Raw genomic sequence first — 24,321 nt, 5'->3', positions numbered from 1 at the left:
TAGGCAAGATGTTGTTCAGGGGCCTCTAGTTTGTCGAACTGTCATGAAGATATTTCTAACCATTTAGATGCTCTACTAAGACACCACCATCTCTTACAGTTCTTGAGCAAAACAGGCTGCGGGTAAAAGTAAAGATCTTCAAGCTGAGCCACTCAGCTGAGCCCAAGTTGAACTGTTTAAAAAAATTGTGCTAAAATATTTCTTATAATGCTATTTAACAATGACATAAGGTAGGTACAATATAAATAAATATATAAATGAATTTGATACTAACATGTTTGATTGTTTATTGATGCATTTGGATTTATCTATCTATTTTTTTCTGGTCAGATATATGATTATTCAACCTTTTGAAATATAATTCCACACAATGCTTTCAATATTTTGCCGGTTATTGCAACCGTATGCCGAACAAAATATGGGAATAGTTGCTGGCTTTCTCTTGACTATGGTTGACTCGCTTGTTTTTACATTTATTATTTTATCAATAGTTGTAAAAAGTCTGAAAATAAAGTATTGTTTAAAAATTGTACAAATCAAAATTTAACAATGGAACGTTAACAAAAATAGAAAGAAATAGGGAAAAAAAAAAGAGACCCACATAAAACACAAAAACTCTGCACTGCACACCATCACTCATGAATTGGCGGTGTAGAGAACGGGACGTGAACAGGTTAAAAACCAAGCAGCTCTACCACCTTTAATGCAACAAGCTAATATTACCATAAAAAAAAAAAGCAGCCGCTACTTACTATTGCAGTTCATTTTATTTAGGCCAATGTTTATCTTTAAGCCTTTAAGGGGAGTCAGAAACACACAAGATAGCTACAGACAAAAACGAATATTTCCCTCAGAAGAAGCCGAAGATGCAGCTTTGGGCCCCCTGATGGCTTGCGGGCCCTAGGCATCTGCCTAGTCTGCCTATAGCAAGAAATGGCTCTGCTCACAAGCATATTGCTAACTTTACTACTGTTCACGTACAATGTACAGCATGTTTTGTTCAGCTCGTTCATTTGCTAACATTTTATCATACTTGATCGGGGCACAGTTGGAAATTTAGCGGCATTTTGTTGACTTTACAGTTTTCAGAATGCATCTCTTGTATTGTCATTACATACATTCATCAAAGATTGTGTAAAGACTAAAGTGAAAGTGACCCCCTCATTACCATCTGCGAATTTAACTTAGTAGCCTGTAGGGAAGAAGGCTAAATGAATTTCCATTTCGGGTTTCATTAACTCTGCTATGATGTTCACACTGTGGTTTGTCACAACAGAAATGGGTGTTGTGCCATTAGTTGTTAGGTCAGTTAATGTCATTGCCTTGGTTTGGGAATACAAGGAAAACTGAAATAAAATTCATTATTAAAACAACAACAACAAAAAAAAGGTCTCTTAGAACCTGAAGATGTGGTTTGATGTGTTTCTGAATTCTTGCCCACTGTCTGCTCTCCGCTGTACATATCAATGAGGGGAGATGTCATGAATGTGTCTGTGCTTCTCTCCAGGGTCCGACGAGACAGGAAGGGCCGGAGTGACAGGATCGCAGACTGTCAGAACTGGCAGGGCATTAACTCAGAAAACGCCATGAATGAAATTGAATCTATCGAAACTACTGTTGAAGTGGTGGATAAAAGACAAAAGGTTGCCAAAAAACTCAGTTTTCTTTTTGTCTTGCTATGAATAGACCTGTATATAAATATAGCCTAGTATCATAATATGCTTATGTGAATAACAGGAAGAAATAAGACAGAATATAATGTGATCAGAATGTAACCCATAAAAAAAAGGCATTTATGTAAGTGGATTTATCCCTGAACTGCAATGTTTTTATGTAAGTGTCCCAAATTCTGATCTCCAAAACAGAATTTGTCAATTGAGAGCCATTCTTACTGTAGAAATATTTAGAACAGCCTTCCTCTGCAGCCTTCCTGTAAGGATTGGCTATAAACACATCCAGTCACACAGACAAAGAGCAAATGCCATGCTAAAAAAAAAAAAAAAATCTCCACCAAAGGCGGAAATCATCCCAATCACGCACACATATTCTCACACATGCACACGTCTCATTTTTTTCAGTTACACCTGAGTGGCTTCACTTCCTGTCAGCATGTCAGCGCTAAATCTGTTTCATGACAGCTCACATGGAATTCCATCACAGCAAAGTGCACTTCCCTTAAAAATATGCATCCTTCCTCATAATGAATTTAACTCCCATCCACTTTTTTCACACCTAACAGATAGTGAGCAGGCTTCAGATTCGCAATGCCAGTGTTTCTGTCATGTACAAGTGCTCTGCTGAAAACAAAGTGGGAAAGGATGAGCGGCTCATCTACTTCTACGTAACCAGTAAGTATGCGGGGGACATTTGACTCACAAAAACATAACACAAACTTACCACAAAACACTGAAGTGGAAGAAAACCCTCACAGTTAAAAATATTGTTGTTTCAATACAATTTAATTTCAAAAAGTTGTGATGCAGTGGAAAATAAAAATAAAATCTAGAATGCAATCTTATAGACCAGGGGTAGGCAACTCTGGTCCTCGAGTGCCACAGTCCTGCAAATGTTCGGAGTTTATCTGCTGCAACACACCTGATTCAAATCAATGGCTATATAACAGACTGGTGCAGAGTTTGTTGTCAAGCTCTGCACCAGTCCGCTGATTAGGTCTGATATGTGCCAGGTGTGTTGCAGCAGAGAAACTCCTAACATTTGCAGGACTGTTGCACTCGAGGACCGGAGTTGCCTACCCCTGCTATAGATTTACACTGTATGTATAGAAAACAAGCATGAAATGCCTGAAGTAAGAAATGTCTTTGGTTTTGAGTCTTGATTGTTTGGTTTTATTTCTGACACAAACCTTTCATGGGTGGGCTCTTTCAGGGATGCATTCCGATTGGCTGGTGAGTTTTCGAGCAACACAGTTGTAGCCTGGATGTCGTTTGAAACCAAATGAAGCCAAACAATCAAGAATCAAAACCAAAGACTGTGAAGCACAACCAAAATAGAGAGAAGAGAGAAAGACAAAGAGGAAACTGCAAACAAAACTACTCGATTTAACCAAATAAAAGTCAAATAGTTTTCATGATTGATCATTTTTTATTTTGAGATAATTTATTTTACTCAAGTTTTATAAAGTTTTGGTTTTAATTTTTGTTTTGTTTTTTTGCTTGAGTTTTAAAATGTTTTGCTTGGAAATTTAGAAACAAATCTGATTCCATAGAAATGTTGCTATGTCATGAAAAAACCTGAAACTAACACTCTGCTGTCCCTCTCTCACAATTAAAGCCATCCCTGAAGGCTTCAATGTGGATGTTCATCCCACTGAGAGCCCCCTGGAACAGACGAAAGTGTCCCTCTGTTGCAGTGCGGACAACTACACCTACGAGCAGCTGCAATGGTACCGCCTTGACACCCAGACCCTTCAAGATCAGCAGGGTAAACCCCAGGACCTGGACTGCAGAAGTGTGCATCTCTTTGCTAAACCACTTGAAGGCCAGCCCACTTTTCAGGAGTACTCCAACAGCTGGGTCTTAGACTACACTATTGAGTCCATACGGCTGCAGGATGAAGGACACTACGTGTGCAAGACCCAGAGCAGACGCAGCGGGGAGAAGCAGTGCCTGTTCAGATACATCTCAGTCAAAGGTGAATAAAAGCACAGAGATGAAAGGCCTACACATGAAGATGCACACCACACACACACACACACACACACACACACACACCTCAAAACACAGAAAACAGTCACTCTAACCACAGCTAATTATAGAGCAAAGCTCAAGCCTGAGCAGTGGAAATACACATGGGTCAGAGCACCGGAGCCGGCGCTGAGATGCAGCAGGCTTACAATCACACATGCCTACAAAGAGATGCCCACGCAGCCTTAAACCCACATGCACACATAATGGACAGAGTACCTGGTGTTTCACAGCATGGATATGTAGTGGCAGAACACGGAGCTGAGATGCTCCAAGGCAGAAATGCACAAACAATTTCATGCTTCATTCATGTTACGTTGTTGTGTGCTGGATAACCTTGTATCAGTGCCTCCAGGAGAGATGTTCATTTTAATAAGACTTTTTTTTTTCTTTACTTTTGCCCTTTTTTCAGTCCCTGAAGTCAGGTTAATATCATAAATGTCATGTACATTTAAAGTCCTAAAGTTTTATTATTCAATTTACGTCTGACAATGCATAGTTTTGATGACAGTTTGATGTATGTGATGCTTTCTGTAGCCCTGGAGGCACCTCAGTACAAGCGGAGCCTCACCAATCAGACGGTGAATGTGACCGAGTCTCTGCGAATGGAGTGCGACGTGGACGGCAGACCTCTGCCCTTTCTCTCCTGGTTCAAAGACAACCAGCCTCTCCACCAAATGTCAGGTAATATAAAAACACCTACACAGGTGAAACACATGAAAGCACCGCTGCCCACCCACCGACCCAGCAACCACACCTGCATAGTGAAACTCTCCTACCAGCTGTAAAGCAGAAAGTTCTGTCCCGGTGGGACTTAATTAGCCTTGAATTAATTAGGTTTACTTGAACTTATCCACCTTATTTCATAGAAAAAATCTAATAGAAACACCAGAAAAAAAGAACAGAAACGATACATTTAGTTAATATATTCTTAAATACGAGCTACTTTCAGCAGATGTTGCAGCTCATGATGACAAATGTCATTCAAATTATTCAAAACCACTTGAGACCACATAGTGCCACACACCCACCCACACACTTATGATACTTAGCGAATGCCTCACATAGAAATAGTGACAAGAATACTTGAATAGAATTTGCTACACACATAAAACCCTGCCGACCAACGGATACGACTCATTAACGTTGTCAGTGTGCCTTCTGAACATTTGAAGGAGATGTGGGGTGGGGTGCAGAGTCAGTGAGGGTCTGAGTGACACCCGGTGCTCCGGGTTGTCCGGGTTCACCCAGCAGGGCTACCGGGACATGTGGCGCGACACACAGGATGATTGAATAATAAATGAGCTCTACAGATTGAGGTGTGTGATGAGAATTTTATAAACTGCTGCTGAAAACATTGCTGAATTTATGATGCGAGCGGTGCAGGAGTTGCGCCAAGTCACGGCACACTGTTTCACAGAGAGTGTGTGTTTGTGTGTGTGTCATTAACCATCCTGTGTGACCCCTCCCTCAGGGATCCAGCTCCAGGATTCAAACCGCACGCTGAGTATCCAGCGTGTCAGGGAGGAGGATGCCGGACTCTACACCTGCACCGCCTGCAACCAGCGAGGCTGTGTCCACTCCTCAGCTGCTGTAAGGGTCATTGGTAAGACAGCTCCTCGCAGCCTGACACACACACACACAATCATGCAAGCAACTCTAAATGCTCTCAGGCCTGAAATCACAGTTGCCCTCAATCTCATAAATTCACACCATCCCAATAAAATCAAAGTTATTCTCCCCACTTTTTACTGCAGCTGAAGTTTTTCTGTTTATTATTTTGTCCGACTCTTCACACTCAAATCAGAGTAATCGACCGTTTGGACAGTTTGAATTCAGAATGAATAATTTAATGGCTTTGCTGGAAGTGCTTTCCTGATGAATGGCTGAAATGAGTGAGAGTCTGCTGAGCACACTGATTCCAGCTCAAGATTTAACGTAAAGGAGCTGGGGCAAATGCTTTGTAACACAGCACCCCCTGTAGCTCCTGCAGAGTACTACGTTCATCGGGGGTGGATGGGCTTTCCAAAGTTTTCAAAGCTTTTTGCGTCACAAAGTGACCTTTTATGCTTTGTATTCTTCTTCCTGTTCAGGTTCAAGCGACAAGGCCAATGTGGAGATTGTAATTCTCATCGGAACCGGAGTCATCGCTGTTTTTTTCTGGGCCTTGCTCATCCTCATCTTCTGCAATGTCAAACGGGTCAGAGGGCACCTTTTTTTTTTACCTTTCGCCTGAGTGTTTGTGAGAGAAACCAACAGAGTGTGACGGAGGCAGTACGACCTGTGACATCCAGCATGGCTGTTTGCATTTTGAGCCTCAAATTATTTAAAAAAAAAAACAACAACCTGTAATTCACACCCTGAGGAACTTGTCAATGCTGGATGCAAGTCCCATCAGTCGTTTATTGCCACTAAAACCTGCTGACAAGCGTGCACATAATGAAGCTCCAAATGCATTTTATTCCTCCTCATTTGATCCTTTATGAGATTAAAAACCATTTTCAGGGTGTGCTGTCATTAACAAACTAATTCAAGATGGCTCAGTTTTATTGCTTTAATTCACTCACACTCCTAATCTTTTTGTCTCCAAACACTGTGTGTTCGCATTGTCTGAAGAATGGTTTTCAGTATGGCCTCAGACCAAAAACCTCTTTTCAGCGGGGGATCTTTTATCTTCAGACATGTGGCGAAAAATCATCCAGGTTTAAAAAAAAAAAAAAAAAAAGCCACAAATGTTTTTTCAGAAACTGAAATTTTCAGTCTTTTAACTGTCCAACCAATTAAATTGTTTTTATAAAGCACTTCACAACAACCACAGTAAATCAAAGTGCTGGGCAGAGATAAAAACAATTTAAAAAAAAAAAAAAAAAAAAAATGGTGTATATATATATATATATATATATATATATATATATATATATATATATATATCGTATACAGGCGGCTGAAATGAGTTTCCTCAGCAGGGTGGCCGGGCTCTCCCTTAGAGATAGGGTGAGGAGCTCGGTCATCCGGGAGGGGCTCAGAGTAGAGCCGCTGCTCCTTCGCATCGAGAGGAACCAGTTGAGGTGGCTTGGGCATCTGGTCAGGATGCCTCCTGGACGCCTCCCTGGTGAGGTGTTCCAGGCACGTCCCTCTGGGAGGAGACCCCGGGGAAGACCCAGGACACGCTGGAGGGATTACATCTCTCGGCTGGCCTGGGAACGCCTCGGGATGCCCCCCGCAGAGTTGGCAAATGTGGCTGGGGAGAGGGAAGTCTGGGCTTCCCTGCTTAGGCTGCTGCCCCCGCGACCCGACCCCGGATAAGCGGCAGAAGACGGATGGATGGATGGATATATAATAAGTGGGTCTTTAGCCGAGCCTTAAACAGGGGTAGGCCAGGAGTGCAACTTATTCCTGTGCCCAGATAGATGACTAACATGGCAAACTAAACTAGAAGAAATTGCTTCAGATTGTTCCGATGATGACTCTGCATTCCAGTGTTTGACTTGGCTTTTAATATGGCGGATTGTGTGCAAAAACCACATGAAAATTTGATGCATTTTCTGTGGTTTTATTGTTATTTTAATACTTACTAAACAAAACAGATCTTTACCAAGAAACAACAAAACCTGGAGCCTTTCAAGCCACAGGAATAAAAACACAGAGGCAGAACAATGTTGGGCAGTTCCAAGAAATGCTTATTGTTGGTTTAGCCTTTGTACAAACACTCAACAGGAAAATTGATCACAAGTTAACAAAGTCATTTTTAAACTTATTTGCAATATTAAATTTAAAAAAAAAAGGGTCTTTATTTGTTGTACCAACTCTTCAACACAACATGAGCAAAACTTGACTGCACATCTATCCATCCAGTGTTTAAACTCCCTTATCCCAATGCAGAGTTGCTGTGGGGCTGGAGTTGATGCCAGCAGCTATTATGCATGCAGCAGGACACACCCTGGACAGGTTGCCAGTCCATATGACTGCACATATATATTGAAATTGTATTTCTTCAATACATTTTTTTTCTGTACATTACATATTTCACCCCTAATGTCCTTCAGAGAAAAATGTAGTCTCCCATTTTTTATGCATTAAGTAGATGGTATATCTTAGGTGTTCTATTTCAGACAATAAATTTGTTTTTTTTAAAAAACTAATTGCATAAAGCAAGAACCTCACTATTCACAGCTGGTCTATAAACAGCAACACTGACTAATAGCTGCTGCATATACAAGCCGCCTTTGAACGACAGCCCACATTATATTTCCTGTTAAAGTCGTCCTCTTATGTAACAAATGCATATCGCTTATTCACACAGGATGTTATGCCATATGTATAGTTGTATGTAACAGTTAACTGAGGAGTAACTCTAAGCTTAAAGTCAGTTTTATGCCCTTTTACACAAGTGACTGCAGTGGTTGTGTGAAGCATTGCTGCAGATGTGCCTATAGGTCCAGTCCTGGAGATGTACAGTCCTCGAGCTTTTAGATGCATCCCTTCTCTAACACACCTGTAACAAGTGAATGAATTGTTACCAGGCCTCTGCAAAGCTGAATGACTTGAGGGAATTCAGACATTGGAATCATCTGTATTGATTCAGATAATCACATCTGGTTCTGGTCATCAGTCATTATCCAATTAATAAACATTTATTTCCCCTAATGGCACTTTGTAGGTCAGAAAACAGGCTAGCTTATCATGTGCAGCATATTAATATGTAAACGTACATACAAATTAATGTGCTAATCACACATAATAATCCACTCGTTTCAGGATGCACAATCCTGAAACCCAGAAAATGAATTAAAAACAACACTTTGTGAAAGACTATTGATGCATGTGGGGAGAAAAGTCTCCCAGAGCACCGTCTGCACTTAGACTGGATGATAAAAGACCTCAAGTTGTCTCTGCTGCTTAGTCCGAAAGGTGAATGGCTGTGATGGCAGAAACAGACAAAGTGCTGGAAATTGTTGAGTTTTTATCCAAAATTGTCTAACTACTTTATTGCAGTTGACTCACATGCAGAATAATAAATGTAACATATGTTCAGAGTAAAACGTCAAGAGCATTACAAACTTCTAAAATGAAAAAAGTAGAATAAGGCCAGAAATTGTTCTTTTAAAACCCCGTAGATGGGCACCTTAGCTACTTTATGTGCTGTCTACCAGCTTATAAAACAAATCCTTTTTCTGATAGTGAACTTTTAAATTATGTAAAAACAAATAGCGTAAGGGTCCTGTGATGTGCTTGTGACATATCGAGGGTGTATTCTGCCTCTAACCTGAATAGCTGCACAAAAAGTTAAACTAATGATGATTTGAGCCACTTTCCACAAACATGTTATAATAATCACTTCCTTGCCATAGCTGCACCTCACTTCCTTTGAAATTTTATTAACTCTAAGCTCCTCCAGCACTTCTTTTGTCAGATTTACCATCATTCAACCCATCTAAATCTCTGACCTGCTCACCTTGCATTAGCTCTATCTTTTTTCTGAACTGCAGGTTAACCCAGCAGACATCAAGACAGGCTATCTGTCAATCATAATGGACCCTGGGGAGGTGCCGCTGGATGAGCAGTGTGAATACCTGCCTTATGACTCGTCACAGTGGGAGATCGCCAGAGACAGACTCCGCTTGGGTGAGCAATTAGAAAAACTAGGAGGGAAAAAAAAACAGATGTGTGGTAAAGGGACTTATTAGAGGGAGTTGTGTGTGTGTGTGTGTGTGTGTGTGTGTGTGTGGACATATACAGGGATGGATGAGAGTGAATAGATGGATGAAACTGAATTATTTTTCCATTTCCAGAATCCATAATGACAAGGGTTTGAATTGCAGCCAGCTGTGCCGAGTGCTGCCAAGTAGTGCTAATGTTAAATATGGTCTCATTCCCAGAACGGCTTTTTTTTTTTTTTTTTTTTTTAAAAACACCCAAAGGAAAGGCATCTGTTTCACAACAGCAACTTATGGAAATATGTTGTCAAGAGCTGAAATTGATATTCATATTCATCCTCCTTGTCTGTATGGAATTTGTGCATTTACATTTTGTAAATGTGTCCTACCACAACTCCAGTGAGACAAAAAAACGTTGAATATTTACTTGTTTTTCCTTTTCCCTCTCCTGACAGGAAAGGTTTTAGGCCACGGTGCCTTTGGAAAGGTAATTGAAGCATCCATCTATGGCATCAACAAGACCAACAGTTTGGACACAGTGGCTGTCAAGATGCTGAAGGGTGAGATTTGGCTTTATTTTTTTCTGGATGTGCAAAATTCATTTGAATACTGCTTCCCACAACGCCACTGATAGATTTAAAGTGCTCCAAATGTACCAAGTCTCATTCATTCATTTTCTGAACCGCTTAATCCAAGCGGAAGCTATCCCAGCTGGCAGGGTACACCCTGGACAGCTCGCCAGTCCATCGCAGGGCCACACAGAGAGACGAACAACCACTCACGCTCATTCCTAGGGGCAATTTAGAGTAACCAATTAACCAATTAATTAAGGTTAATTGGTGAGAGGAAGCCGGAGTACCCGGAGAGAACGCACACATACGCGGGGAGAACATGCAAACTCCACACAGAAAGGCCACTTTCCGAACCCCTCCCCAGCCAAGGATTGAACCAGTGACCTTCTTGCTGTGAGGCCACAGTGCTAACCACTGTGCCACCGTGCAGCCCGTGTACCATGTCTCATTATAGAAAATAATCAGGTTTACACTGAGGTTTTCTTTATTTAGCTGTTTTGACATAACATGACCATAATGAACAATATTGAATATAGTAATGAATAAGCAACAGATCAAACAACCCTGTGAAGCTTCCTAAACAGAAATAGCTTAACATGACTTATTAGACACTGCAGCCACAACATGCAAAAACCTGCAGATGATTTTACTAAACACTGCACTGTCCTTATTAGCACTTTAAGCTGTTTTGCACAGAAAGTTTCATTATGTCCTTAAAATCCAGATTATAAAGAATGTCAGTGATCATAAGTTTAAGAATTACTATGTTACCTAGTTTGAGGCTGAAATATGATCTAAGAGTTTCTGCTGTTTGTGTGCGCTCTGACGCAGACATATTTTTATTTTTGCCAAGCCATCAGTCTCATTATGCCCAGTAAGTGCATACTGGACCAGTTTAAGTCCCCCAGAGGCCTGTTCAAATGAAAATAAACATGATTGAAAAGTATAACCTGCATGTTTTAAGTGTAAAGATAGAGCTGACTTGATGTAATACCTTTCACAGATTACCCCACCCACACGCCTTTCTTTTTAAAAATGAATAGCAGTCATATAGCTATAGACTTTGCTGATTTTTCTGCTTGATAAAAATGCAGCACTGGAACTCCTATGGATCTACTAAAGGTTTGCACATACTAAAACATGTGCATTTAACACTTTTCAAAAAAGGACGTGCGTTATTGCGCACATGGTTGCAGTTGTCACAGGAAGGAGACACTGAAACAAAGCAAGGAGACGCAGAACGTGTTCTCCTTCGTGTGAAGATTTGTGGGATGAATGAGGAAACAGAACATGGCTAGTCTGGCATTTTGGAGCTTTCGGTGGAACGCCGGATGAATATGGAGAGGAGTCACTCACACCAGCAGATGGCAGATACTGCGTGTTGCAGCTGGGATCCTCCAGATGTGCTGTCCCAGTCCTAAATGTCATGTGGCGCCTGATGGTTACGGTTATTAGGTTTCCACATACGTAGCAGTCGCCAACTGAAACCAAAAAGCCCCCCCCCCCGTAGCCTGATTTCTTAGGCTATTTTTCTTTTATTCATCTTCCAATGTCTTTATTGCGTTTGCCTTCATCCCCTTTTCCCATTTAATGGAAAGCATTCACTTTTTCATAAATTTGCTCAGTTTGTGTGTCAGATTTCTTTGCTAGGTCTTGTATTCTCTCCAAACTAGCCATGCTGCAAACCACGTCATGCACAAACACGTTTGCACCTGCCGCCGATTTACACATTTACTAAGTCATCCACAAACTGGTTTAACCCCATGGAAAATTCGAGATTCCTGCAGACTGGTAACATGCGCCATTGCGTATCCATGTCAAAGAGCTGGGATTCGCGTTTTGAGTTTAGCAGGATTTGGCAAGGTGGCAACAGTTCATTTGGATCAGTCAGCATTCTCAAATGTGCATAAGATGTTGATTGACTGCAGAACTGAACAGAGTTCAGGTAATTTAGTCCGAACAATGATAGGCCCATAAACTTCGTTGGGCCCCTGCACTTCAGCCCAGGTAAGCCTTTACATTAAGGCGGCAGCCTTGCACAGAATATATGCACAAAACACAGGATAGAGTTTTGTACACACTTAAATTGCAGGACTTTGTATAGACGCTAAATGTTGTGGTTCAAGGCATGTGGTTTGACAAATACATGAACAGTTTTTTTGCACAAAAAGGATCCAAGATGAGTTTTATACTGTCCAGGTTGGAGAGTTATATACGCTTCCGTGCCAACTTATCTGGACATGGTCAGATAAGCTTGGAAGGGTAACTGTTGGTCTGACAGTAGCAGACCCTCATAATTTTCCCACTTCTAAAGAAATAGTTGGTCTGAACAGCACAAATCAACTTTTACAGAACCTTTCAGGGAAGAGCATTACAGAGCTGGTAAAGGCTGCAAGAGATGACCATTTCTGACCTGGGTGCTCAACCGTACCTGGAGAATCTCTACAAATTGTTAGCATGATTGACCCCTAAAAGGGAGTGTAAATGGAAGGCAAAGAGGAGGAGAAAGGGGGGGGGTGCACTGTTTGTTGAAGAATTCAGACCTATGGTAAGTACCTCTCTGAACTGATTTAACATGTTTAGAGGCTACCCACACAAACAAATCCCCCCCCCCCCCAGAACTTCCAGTCATAACTGCATATTCAGCCAGACAGGTTTGACTTTCTTACACACAAAGCTTCAGAACAGCAAAGCTTTTATCCAAGCCAAGAGCATACAATGAAAAACAGTTACACTCAAGCTTGCAGAAATTCACTAGAGCTTGGGGCCAAAAGAGAAAACCCTCCTAGTGTCCCTTGTGTTTAGATTGAGGCAAATTTACCTGTTGCATTGATGCCATTAGCTTTCGGTGGTGCCTCCCAGCACGATTTGACACTGTTGTACTTAAGTCAGACTGGCAGTTTTGATCCCCTTTTAAATTTAAGCGCAGCATTACATGCAAAGAACTACAGCAGAACTAGTCCTAGCAGTCAATGTATTAAACACATCTTTAGTTTAGCCTATCCAATGCCAACGTTGTCTCCCCAGAGCAAACAATGAGCCAGTGTAGTAACAAATACAACATTGCCACCCAGCTTTGAAGCTGGAAGGGGAACAGAAGGTCAACTTAAGCCCATCCTGTTGTTGAACCTGCAGTACTTTAGTGGGCAACTGGGAAGAACTTTTTCTGCTGACCAGAGCGATGACTGGTAGTAAAATGCTCCTTCAAGTAGTGACTGGCCTGAGAGTAGTCTTTTCCACTTTCATGGTGTCGACTGAAAGTGCTGTAGGAGCCAGGGGCGTACAAGCCATACAGGAGCATCTTGTTGAACTTGCCTGCAGGGAGAGGGCGAAAGCCACGCAACTGAATGCCTGGTGAGAGGACAGTCACCAACCCCTGTCCAGACCTTGCAGAGGAAGCCGGGTAGCCAAATTCTTCCGTCTGCTGCTGGTAGTTCCCTAGTTCGGCTTCCTTGATGACACTGGAAGTCTCTCCTGACTGGACTGTGGGGCCATGTGGTGCAGGAGGAAGGAGGTCACTGATTGGCTGGGTACCAGCCGAGTCAGCTTCAGAGAAGACAGGAGCAGGGATAGTCCACTGGGTTTCTACAGAAGACAACCTGAGGGTTACACAAATGGCATTAAATAAAATTGTAGTTTACAGTAAAATCACACAATACACTTACCTGGCTGTTCATTTTGGGTTTCATAGTCTGCCATAGGCAGATAAACTTGAGGGATGGTGACATATGTTGCCCCTGGCAGGCCGGAGAACAAGGTGCTCGTTTGACCCACAGGAGACACGCTAGAAGTTTTCACACCCACTGACACTGAAGAGCCAGAACTGCTCAACTCTGGAGCAGCCACAACAGGTTGATACATACTGGAATCTTGCACAAATGTAGGTACAGCGGTGCCACCAAAGCATCTCCAACAGCACTATATGGTGCAGCAGCAAGACGAGGGGCTCCTACCTGGTAGGAGGCATAGTTAACTGCAGCATGTGCACCACCGCTGCTCTGGCCTGTGGATTGAGAGCCTACATATTTAAAAAAAAAAAAAAAAAAAAAAAAAAAAAAAAAAGCAGCCTAAAGTTAGCAAAAAGGTCAGGGAACTAAATACACACATGGTTTCACCATGGTGAATGACACCTACCTTTCTGGGTGTAGCCACATGTTGCCACAACCAACAAGGCAAAGACTGAAACTCTGAAGCCACAGAACAAAAGAAGGGAAGAAGTTGAGCAAACATTTACTAGTAATTATCTCAGGAAGTCTCTTTTAAAGCATGCTGCCTAAATATCTGAGGAAGAACCCAGTAGTCACCATGGTGATGGACAGCAGTGTTGAGAACAGAAAACCTAAAGGTTTATAAATGTTGCCAGAGATACTCTGTGACCAATCAGAGGTTAACGGCCTAAAAAGCCACAGCTGCTGGTGAGTGACAATGAAGAAAGGTAGTCCAGGCTTCAGTAGTTACATGAACAAGGCATTGTGCAGATCTGAGTTACTATTACAGATACAGTAGTCTTTATCCTACTGACACAATGCGCACTAGTCATCAAAATGAACCCATTAATGCAAAGAGATTAATCTGTGTAATTAGCACAGTAGCATTAATGCATAAAGTTGTGACTCATGCCATATCAAAAATCTGAATTTGGCAATATCTTGGTGAGGGAAGCTCGTTTTGGGTATCTTGATCCTTTGTGACAGCTGTGAACTTAATTTCCCCAAAAAAATCTTTATCCTCTTTATTCAGAAAGACTGGTCATTTTTAAGCCTTTACATTTAGAGAGTTGTTTCTCAACACTGAGACTGCTGCACTGGATGTCTCATTTCTTTCCAACTTCTTAATCCTGAGCATCAAATAAGCATGATAGCCAGATGTGGGCACATTAACTGACTTAATTATGTGGGTCAATGACCTAAAGGCTCCATACGTGGATGGGGTAATATGTTTTTTTGTATGTAAGTCATATGATTACATGTGATCCGGGCAGTGGTCCGAGAGAACCAGGACTGAGACACTGATTCAAAGCATTGTGTCTCAATCCAGAACCGACTACCCTGCATGTTTCAGATGTGTTCCTACTCCAACACAGCTGATTCAGAGAACACCAACATGTTACGTTTGGGGTTATGGCTCACAAACTTAGAGGACCATTTATTATTAGATGATGTTAGCATATCTAGATAGCATGTGGCTGCTATGAACCCAGGGAGCAGTTAGGAGGAGTTAAATGCCTTGCTCAAGGACTCACAGTGGTTCACCTCTATTGGCACGCAGAGGAATCAAAACCAGGTTCTCCTGATCCAAGCCCACTTCTGTAAGCACCAGGCTACTCCAGCTCACATTAGACTTGCCTTTAGCACTTGAGGTAACAAACTGGTAATATATATATATATATATATATATATATATATATATATATATATATATATATATATATATATATATATATATAAATCTGTCAATTTTCCAGCTTTGTAAAAGTCGCTAGCCAGTGTATAGAAGACACATGAAAGGTGTTCCTACATTGGCTTCATTTTTCAGAAGCCAGGTCCATCTTTAACCACAGGAAGCAGGATTACTTAGATAAAAATTGACCAAAAGTGCACAATGCTGTGGTTGTATAAACAACTAAAAAGTTGCCATGCAGTCGTCTCAGTCCAATGTGCAACACTGAGGAGAGAGAATCGTCTTATTTTATTAGTTTTTGTTTGTTTTTAATTGAGAGGGATTTGCAAGCTTTTTCTTGCAACAGCTTGTTCATAAAGTTTTATGTGTGTTTTACAGATGGAGCCACAGCAAGTGAGCATAAGGCCTTGATGTCAGAGTTAAAGATATTGATTCACATTGGTAATCATGTAAATGTGGTGAACCTGTTAGGAGCCTGCACCAAACCAAATGGTGAGTCCACGCGTGTGCACAGATTACACAAGAAAGTATACGTGTACTTATATGTGTATAATCCTTTTTTGTTGGAAAAGGCAAGTGATCACATGTTAAAAAAATTACCTAATAGATATTGTCAAGTTTTTTGTTTTACATTTTTTTCAACATCTTTTTGTCTTGATTTTTTAAATGCATTGAGAACACATGAAATAATTTATACTTTACCATCTTATATTCAATAAAAACATAAGAACATTTAATGTGAGTGATATATAATACATAAATATTGTATTTGTTTAAAGATAAAACAACAATATGTTGCATTAAAACATAAAAAAGTGTACTAAATAAATAGTATTTAATGAAAAATCAGCTGCTTTGCCAAATCAGTGTTTCTTCATTTAAAAACATTGAATACATTTACTCCCTTGGAATCATACACACTTTTTGCTTTTCTGTCTTTTTTCAGCGTGAAATTCATTTTTTATGAAGTGTTTACATAATATGTACACCCCCCCGCGCAGCCTTCATGTCTTTTATAACAGCTAACCAAGTGAGAATTAAACAGATGCCTGTTTTCTTGCTTAGACATGAATTTGACCTGTAAAACACGTTAGTGGGGCTACATCTGAAAATGTTTATCCTAAACAAAAGCAGCCTTGCAGCTAATCTCGGACAAAAAATGTTCACGCTCAAATGCGTCCCTGCACAATTCTGAATATGGTGGGAGGAAAGAGCAAGCTGCTATAGAAGAGGCAGAAATAATTCTCCTGGATTTTACGTAGTATGAAAAGCATTGTGCGTTGACACAGAGCTTATTCCTGCATGATTTATTATAAAAAAAAAAAAAAAAAGACGAACACTAACATTTGGAATGTCTGCATCACCAGGTCCACTGATGGTGATAGTGGAATACTGCAAATATGGGAATCTGTCCAACTTCCTGCGAGCCAAGAGAGAGTTCTTCCTTCCCTACAGGGTATCAAACCAGAAACCCAATCAGTGTTGACACTTTTATATTTGTGACGATGGTTTTATCTCACTTTTCACTCTCAATTCATTTCAGCTGTTACTGCTTGTTTTCTTTTATGTAATTTTGGATCCCAATATCACTTAGCTCTGACCCACGTATTTTGTAACTTCTTTTCTTATTTATTTCTTGCATTGGTTGTGGAGATGATGCATCAGACATTTTCCTTTTTTAGGATCGCTCTCCAAAAACGCAGAGCCAAGTGAGGCGGATGATTGAAGCGGGTCAGATGGACCAAAGAGCTCGGCAGCCACCTCCCGCATCCTCCTCCCCTCTCGGCGGTCCTCAGGCGTCATCCAAAGCGTCCAACCAGGGACCTGTGGTGGAGAATAGTGAGCCATTTTTACATCATGACAGGGATTATTTCATCCGTAGTTCAACAATGAAATTTAGCTTTGTGTTGTTTTACTCTCTTATGACTGAACTCCTCCTCTGTTTTTCCCTCTCCAGTGGAGGACTTGTGGAAAACCCCGCTGACAATAGAAGACTTAATTTGCTACAGTTTCCAGGTTGCTCGTGGGATGGAGTTCCTGGCCTCCAGAAAGGTTAACAGTCAGCGCAACTATTTCAACATTTAGCAAATGAACTGTGGTGGAGATGTTAGCTCTGGATGGAGCAAACAAATCTGGGTTGTTCATGTTGGGGTGGCTGTGGTGCACAAGAGGCAGGGTGGATTTGTATCTTTTTCAGCCTTTTGTCCATGATAACAGTCCATTGACTGTTGTGTTACAATTTCATACTATGCTGTTATCAAAGATAACAATATTTAGCATTTTCTGCGATGGACTAGGGACTCATCCAAGGTAAACCAGTTAGCGCCTGCTAATTGCTGCGCTAGGCTTCCGCTCCCCAGAACCCTGAATTGGATTAAGCATGAAAGAAAACAAATGAATATTTAGCATTTGTGCACAGTAGATGTGACACACAGGTGAAACAGTGTAGAACTGTCATATAGCACATGAAATATACACATCTCCAAAAGAACAATATTCATTCATCATCCTAACCGCTTAGTCCAATGAAGGGTCGCGAGGAAGCTGGAGCCTTTCCCAGCAGTCTTTGGGCAAAACCCTGGATAGCTCGCCAGTCCACAACACACTCAAACTTACTCCTCTGGGCAATTTAGAGTAACCAATTAACCCAACATGCATGTCTTTGGACAGTGGGAGGAAGCTGGACTACCCCACACATACATGGAGAGAACATACAAATTGCACACAAAAAGGATCGAACCAGTAACCTTGTTGTGAGGCCACAGTGCTAACCACTATGCCACCATGCAGCCCGCAAAACAGGGTTTGATCTAAACGTTAGTGGCCAGTAATGGTTTAGATATACACTAAAATCTCTCCCTTTTAGATAATTTATGGTCATTAATAATGTATTACTTTTTATTACAGATGTAATGAAACACAAGACAATTTGGTGAAAGAGGATGTATTGGTGTTAGTTAAACCACTGGTTGCCAATTAAACTATTTATTTTTACAACCCTATATATGAATAAATAAGTTGGGACACTTTAAAACATTGATAAAACCAGAATACAATGATTAGCATATCTTATAAACCAATATTTTATTGACATCAGAGCACAAAAAACATCCATTACTAAGCTAAATCCCTTTTACTGTAAATGAAATTTATTAGGTAGTGTTTAGCACCCCCCCCCCCCTTTTTCTTTTAATAATTCATGAAATTACACAGTTTAGTTTTAAGAGATAAAATAATATTAATCCAAATATAACTATGTAATCTTTTTTAAATAAAGTTAAATGAACACAATGGTATAATCATTGAGAACTGAAGTTTATTACCAGCAAGAGCTAGATTTCCCAGCCTCCAGTTATTGTTAAGCTTTTCAAATGGACATTTTCTGCTTTATTGGATTTTTTTTTTCATTTTGTTCATGAGCTGATTCTTTTAAACTATAAAAAGATGCTTGTAAAAACTAATAATTATTGGGTTTTAAAAAACACATTCAGTGAGACATATTGCGTGAGCTGCTACGGTTCAGCTCTGTTAAGGATCCCTGTGATTGGATGGAGACTGAAATTGATAATAGTTATTACTGCTGATGAAAATGAGAGTTAAAGCGAACAGAGCGGCTTTAAATGACTTCCCCTAAAACCACTGGTAACACCAATGGCACACTTTCTAGACAGCAATGGGAATGATCTTGGAGCTCCTGCTGAGAGACTCCGTAGAGCCTGGTCTGGCTGTGGTATAATCCAGTATCACCAACAAACTGGCACAGAGCGACACACACACACACACACACACACATGCTCTCACACACACACACATACATGCTAACACATTCTAAAATAGCAACACCATGTTTTTATTCCCTCCCACTAAATCATGTTTAAAATTCACACATCAGAGGGACGATTCATGTCCACAAACATCTGTATGTATGGTAATGATGTGTGTGTGTGTGCCCGCAGTGTATCCACAGAGACTTGGCAGCCCGGAACATTCTCCTGTCAGAGAACAACATCGTGAAGATCTGTGACTTTGGCTTGGCCAGAGACATCTACAAGGACCCGGACTACGTCAGGAAAGGCAATGTACGTCTGACTCCCAGTTTCTGCTGCACCAGTTTAACTTCCAGGTTTATTATCCATCTACTGGAGAGGGACATGAGACTTCTTCTTTTGTTGTTTAACCACCCACGTTATGATTACACTTGGCACTTTTGTTGCTTTCGTTTCTGGTTCTTTCATCCATCACGTGTCGGGTGTTTTGATCTCCTCTCAGGCTCGTCTGCCTTTAAAGTGGATGGCTCCGGAGAGCATCTTCGACAAAGTGTACACCAGCCAGAGTGATGTGTGGTCTTTTGGAGTCCTCCTCTGGGAAATCTTTTCTCTCGGTAAATTCAAAATCAGAGCACATTTATCTTTTTCAGGCCATTCATTTGTATTGACAAGAAAGGAACTTTCTTCTTTTTTTTTTTTTTTTTTTTTTAAGAGTGTTCAAAAGTGTCTATAATTTTCTGCCCTCTCTAATGAAATGAGGAATTTATTATGCGTCAGCTTTCAGAGGCAAAATGAATATCCATCACTTTCATTACTTTTACCCAAACACACACAAGTTTTTTTGGGGTTTTTTTTTTCTTTCCACCAGACACGTTAATGGATGTGTTGCCCTCTCTTTTTAAACATTCAGGTGCCTCTCCATACCCAGGGGTGCAGATTGATGAAGACTTTTGTAAACAGTTGAAAGATGGTGTCAGGATGAGAGCACCAGAGACCGCCTCCCCTGAAATGTAAGCAGTTCTTTCTTTTTTTTTCTCCTCCACGTTCTGAAAGAAAATGGGCTTTTTCCTGTCATGTAGGATTTATAATCCAAAATCCTTTTAACTTTTTAAGGCAGTTCCAAGAGCAAATTTTCCCACAAATGTAATTCAGTTGACACCCACATTCAGGAAATGAGACAGGATCATATTTGTGCTCACATTAATGAGTTTCTTGCTGTTGCGGTGGTTGTGCTGCCCTCTGCTGGTAGATATGGCATCATGCTGGCCTGCTGGCAGGGCGAGCCCAAAGAGAGGCCCACTTTTCCAGTTCTGGTTCAGATCCTGGGAGACCTGCTGCAGGACAACAGCCTACCTGTACGTTTTACCTGCAGAAATAGCAGCTTCAGAGAAATTCTGGGGTTTTGATGTTTTTCTTGTTCCCATTAGGAAGGGAAGGATTACATCCCACTGAACCACTCGCAGAGCTCAGAAGACGACGGGTTTTCGCAGGCTTCATCTCGCCCTGCATCAGAGGAAGAACTCAGACTGGCTTGCAACACTCTACCCACAAGGTTCTTTTACATCCTTTTTATATAACTTCCAAGATCCTAAACTAATGCATGGACTTTAACATACAAAGCTTGCATTTTGACTTGTTATTGTTGTTGTAAAGAATTCAGTTGAAGCCAATAAGAAAAATGCTGACATTACAGCCAAAGTCAATTAAAATGTGGATTTTTCTTTAGTTTTTTCCTAAGTTAATACTAAGATACAGTCATCATTTTTAGAAGGTACACATTTTTTTTTTTTTTACAATTTTAAGGTTTAATATTACAGGCCATAATGTAAATGGAATAAACTAAACCAAAATAGAGAAGGAGTGTGAAAAACTAAGGAATTTAGAGGTTAAGTAGCAGTTAGGTGTTGTTAATCAGATGTATTGCAATTTGTTATGAATCATTATTAAGTCCTACCACTTCTATAAATTAAGAAGTTCCAGCAGTTCACTGGTCTGGAGTATTCACGTGTTAACACAGCGTGAAAATGGAAAGGAGCTGTTGTTGTTCATCAGTCTGGGAGTTTTAAGACTATTTCCAAACTATTTAGAGTCCATCAGTCTTTAGAGAAAAAATGTTCATGGGTAGAAAGCATTTAAGATAGTTGCCAATCCTCCCAGAAGTGGATGAAGCAGCAAGTCCACCCCCACAGGTCCACCGACCCTGTTCCGCGTGCTTATGAACTACCAAAGTCAAAGAGCTACATTTTAGATCTTAGGTCTGGGATAGTGTGGTAACTGTTGAGGTTAAAAAAAAAAAAAGATGGCTTGTTCTGAAGGATTAGCAGGAGAAAGTTTTATCTCTGAAAAAACTAAACAAAAACATGGCAGCACATCTTAGGTTTGCATTTGCATCTGAACAAACCAGCTGAGTGTGATGATGGAGGTGTGTTGACTTTGACTCATACTGAGTCAATCATGAACTCCTTCCAAAGTATCGTAGAGCCCAAAACCACGCTGCCTGTCAGACAGCTAACACTTGGCCAAAACTGTTCATTGTCCTGTGTTATGCAACAGGACAATAAGCCTCATTCATCAACATCTTCCTAAGTCTGTTTTTAGGTTGTATTAAGAATAAATTTAAAAAAAAAAAAAAAAAACAAAAAAAAAAACCCGCCACCTTAATATGATCAAATCTACTGAACAATATGGACTGGAGACCCCGAAGTCCCAGTGAGAAACTCCCCCCAAGCTGGTGGAGAATGAGAGGGCTAAGATTTTTTCTGTCTGGATCCGGAAAATGGTGGTGGCCAACCAACCGGACATGGTGATCATGGATAAGCAGCAGAGGAAAGCCGTAGTGATCGATGTATCCATCCCCAATGATGAAAATATCAGGAAAAGGGAGCATGAGAAACTGGAGAAGTACCAATGCCTCAAGGAGGAACTGGAGAAGGCCTGGAGGGTGAAAGCAACAATAGCACCCATATTGATTGGATCATTGGGGTCCGTGTTCCCCACACTGGAGAAGTGGCTCCAACAAATACCTGGTGAAACATCAGACATCTCTGTCCAGAAAAGTACAGTCCTAGGAACAGCTAAGATACTGTGTAGGACCCTCAAGCTCCCAGGACTCTGGTAGAGAACCTGAGCGTGAGACGAACAGCCACCCACCCTACCCTGGGGAGGAGTATATATATATATATATATATATATATATATATATATATATATATATATATATATATATATATATATATATATGTGTGTGTGTGTGTGTACATCAATGTATATGTATTGATGTATAAATATATCATAGGATTCTGTTGTTTTTCCTCTGTCATGTCTTTTTCTAATAATCTCCTCCATAACTCCTGACCAGGTATTATAACTGCGCGCCCTTTGCCGGCTGTGTGTTTGTGGGTTCCTCTAAAATATGCCAGCCCAGAGTGAAGACATTTGAAGAGTCGCCCCTAGAGATGCATCCACAAAAAGCTCCACAAGTAAGCTCTTTATCCTCTTTTCACTTGTTGAAAATGTGAACCAGCTGGTGACTTTTTTTTTTCTTTGGCCTTTGGGACTTTTCTTTTCAGACAATAATCCAAAATAGACCCTCTTGACGGAGGCAGCAGGATTTTTTTTTCTAAAGCCGCCTAATTCACATGATGTCAAACTGTGTTTCCTCCCAGGACAACCAGACCGACAGCGGGATGGTTCTGGCCTCTGAAGAATTTGAGAGAATCGAGCACAACCACAGGGGTGCCATCTTAAAAAGGTTCGTCACACAACAGCTATGAACTTCATTTTCCACCTTCAAACAGAAAGTGACACACAGTCACGTTATTTATTTAGTCATAATGTTTAAAGGGTGGACAAGTAATCCATTCTTATTACTCACCGAAACAACACAATGACTCTTATGTCATCATTTCAGATATGAGAGCAGATGATGCCTTTAAAAACAACTACGTATCTTTTAGTCAGTGTGAGAAAATTCTTCTTTTTTTCTTACTTCAAGACTGGAGAAAGTCACCCACTCTTTAGTGAGTAATGACATGTGACTTGCAGAGGAAGTACGCATCAGCAGAGCCTCAATCTCAAGTAATTAGACAATAGTGTGTCATTTAAATGAACAGCCCAAATTTAGCAAATTGTATTTAAGAAAGCTAGGAACAAACAATTTCAGCTAAAAGTAAAGATTAAGGCATAATGAGTACAGAAGAGGTCTTTAGCAGCGGATCTTGTGATGCCATGATGGGGAAAACATGGGTCCACCTAAAAATTTGTCCACATCAGAAACAGCTTCCAGCTGCAGATCTGTCACTCATAAACATGGTGTGTTTGGGACTGAGTCAAAATAAACTAGAGATGAAATTACGTTTTTTACGGGGGGAGGGGGGCTACTTGAGTCTAAACTTCCTCTTGTCAAGCATGAGAAATGACTGTTGGTGAAATCCGCACGGCTAATTCTCCCATCTGTTAGCGATACATCCTGTAGAGATTTCTCAACACTGTGCATCCATCTGCCTGAGATGTTTGTCATTAATACAAAAAGCTGCCTTCTCTGGCCTCTTTCCCCAGCCGCATGAGCAGCACCAGCAGCACTGAGCCTCTGACAGCCTCCCACAGCTCCTCAGGTCAGAGCGGCGGTACCGGCATCTCCATGCACCGTCCCAACTTCTTCAGCCAGCTCTCAGGACAGACCTTCTATAATAACGAGTATGGACACCTGTCTGAGGAGGGCTTCTGCGACTTTTACTCGCCTCCAGACACCCCCTGTCTGGCTTCTTCGAATGTGTAATCTTGCCAGAGATGCAAACCAAAGGCAGAAGTTTCCTGTCCATGCAGATGAAAGTAACATCCCAGTATTGACATTAAGACAAGGTTACAGATCTTTCTGATCAGAGCTGGCTTCTACTAATTTTCAAGTTCTTCTCTCCTCTGCCTTATCAAATGGACTGAGCCATTTGTGCCTGAAGTTCCTCTAACCAGCCACTGGGTGGCAGCATAATGACAGAAACAATCCATAAGTATTTTCTATTCATACATTTATATTTTTATCTTTTATATACAGAATATTCTTCCTTTTATTTGTGCAAGTTATGACTCATAGGGAGAAATAAAGAAATTTACACTTTTCATGTCTCATTGATGTGACATCTGTTAATATTCCTATGGAATGAACATTTTAAATAGAATACAAATCAGCGAATCTAACAGTTTTGAGCCATCTGTGCCTCTTAAT

General features: G+C 40.8%; 1 protein-coding gene across 1 annotated transcript in view; it reads left to right on the top strand.

Annotated features, from left to right (window-relative positions):
* The window catches only part of flt4 (fms related receptor tyrosine kinase 4), a gene marked incomplete at its 5' end in the record, with an annotated part of 64,019 nt that extends 39,936 nt beyond the window's left edge, over window positions 1-24,083 (top strand). Inside the window, 20 exons of the mRNA XM_079250363.1 lie at window positions 1,508-1,643; window positions 2,240-2,348; window positions 3,292-3,651; window positions 4,242-4,388; window positions 5,179-5,310; window positions 5,798-5,904; window positions 9,194-9,329; window positions 9,817-9,921; window positions 15,712-15,825; window positions 16,701-16,789; window positions 17,016-17,172; window positions 17,291-17,385; window positions 19,290-19,412; window positions 19,603-19,714; window positions 20,011-20,110; window positions 20,350-20,455; window positions 20,528-20,652; window positions 22,459-22,579; window positions 22,766-22,851; window positions 23,658-24,083. Coding sequence (XP_079106489.1) covers window positions 1,508-1,643; window positions 2,240-2,348; window positions 3,292-3,651; window positions 4,242-4,388; window positions 5,179-5,310; window positions 5,798-5,904; window positions 9,194-9,329; window positions 9,817-9,921; window positions 15,712-15,825; window positions 16,701-16,789; window positions 17,016-17,172; window positions 17,291-17,385; window positions 19,290-19,412; window positions 19,603-19,714; window positions 20,011-20,110; window positions 20,350-20,455; window positions 20,528-20,652; window positions 22,459-22,579; window positions 22,766-22,851; window positions 23,658-23,877 — 2,680 coding nt within the window. The 3' untranslated portion in view covers window positions 23,878-24,083. The remainder of the gene's footprint in view (window positions 1-1,507; window positions 1,644-2,239; window positions 2,349-3,291; window positions 3,652-4,241; window positions 4,389-5,178; window positions 5,311-5,797; window positions 5,905-9,193; window positions 9,330-9,816; window positions 9,922-15,711; window positions 15,826-16,700; window positions 16,790-17,015; window positions 17,173-17,290; window positions 17,386-19,289; window positions 19,413-19,602; window positions 19,715-20,010; window positions 20,111-20,349; window positions 20,456-20,527; window positions 20,653-22,458; window positions 22,580-22,765; window positions 22,852-23,657) is intronic.
* Between the last annotated feature and the right edge of the window lie 238 nt (window positions 24,084-24,321).

The sequence above is a fragment of the Telmatherina bonti genome (assembly GCF_933228915.1).
Source record: "Telmatherina bonti genome assembly, chromosome: 12".
Classification (NCBI taxonomy): Eukaryota; Metazoa; Chordata; class Actinopteri; order Atheriniformes; family Telmatherinidae; genus Telmatherina; species Telmatherina bonti.
Note: the sequence above shows the minus strand (reverse complement) of the source record. Positions and strands in the feature narration are given on the sequence as shown.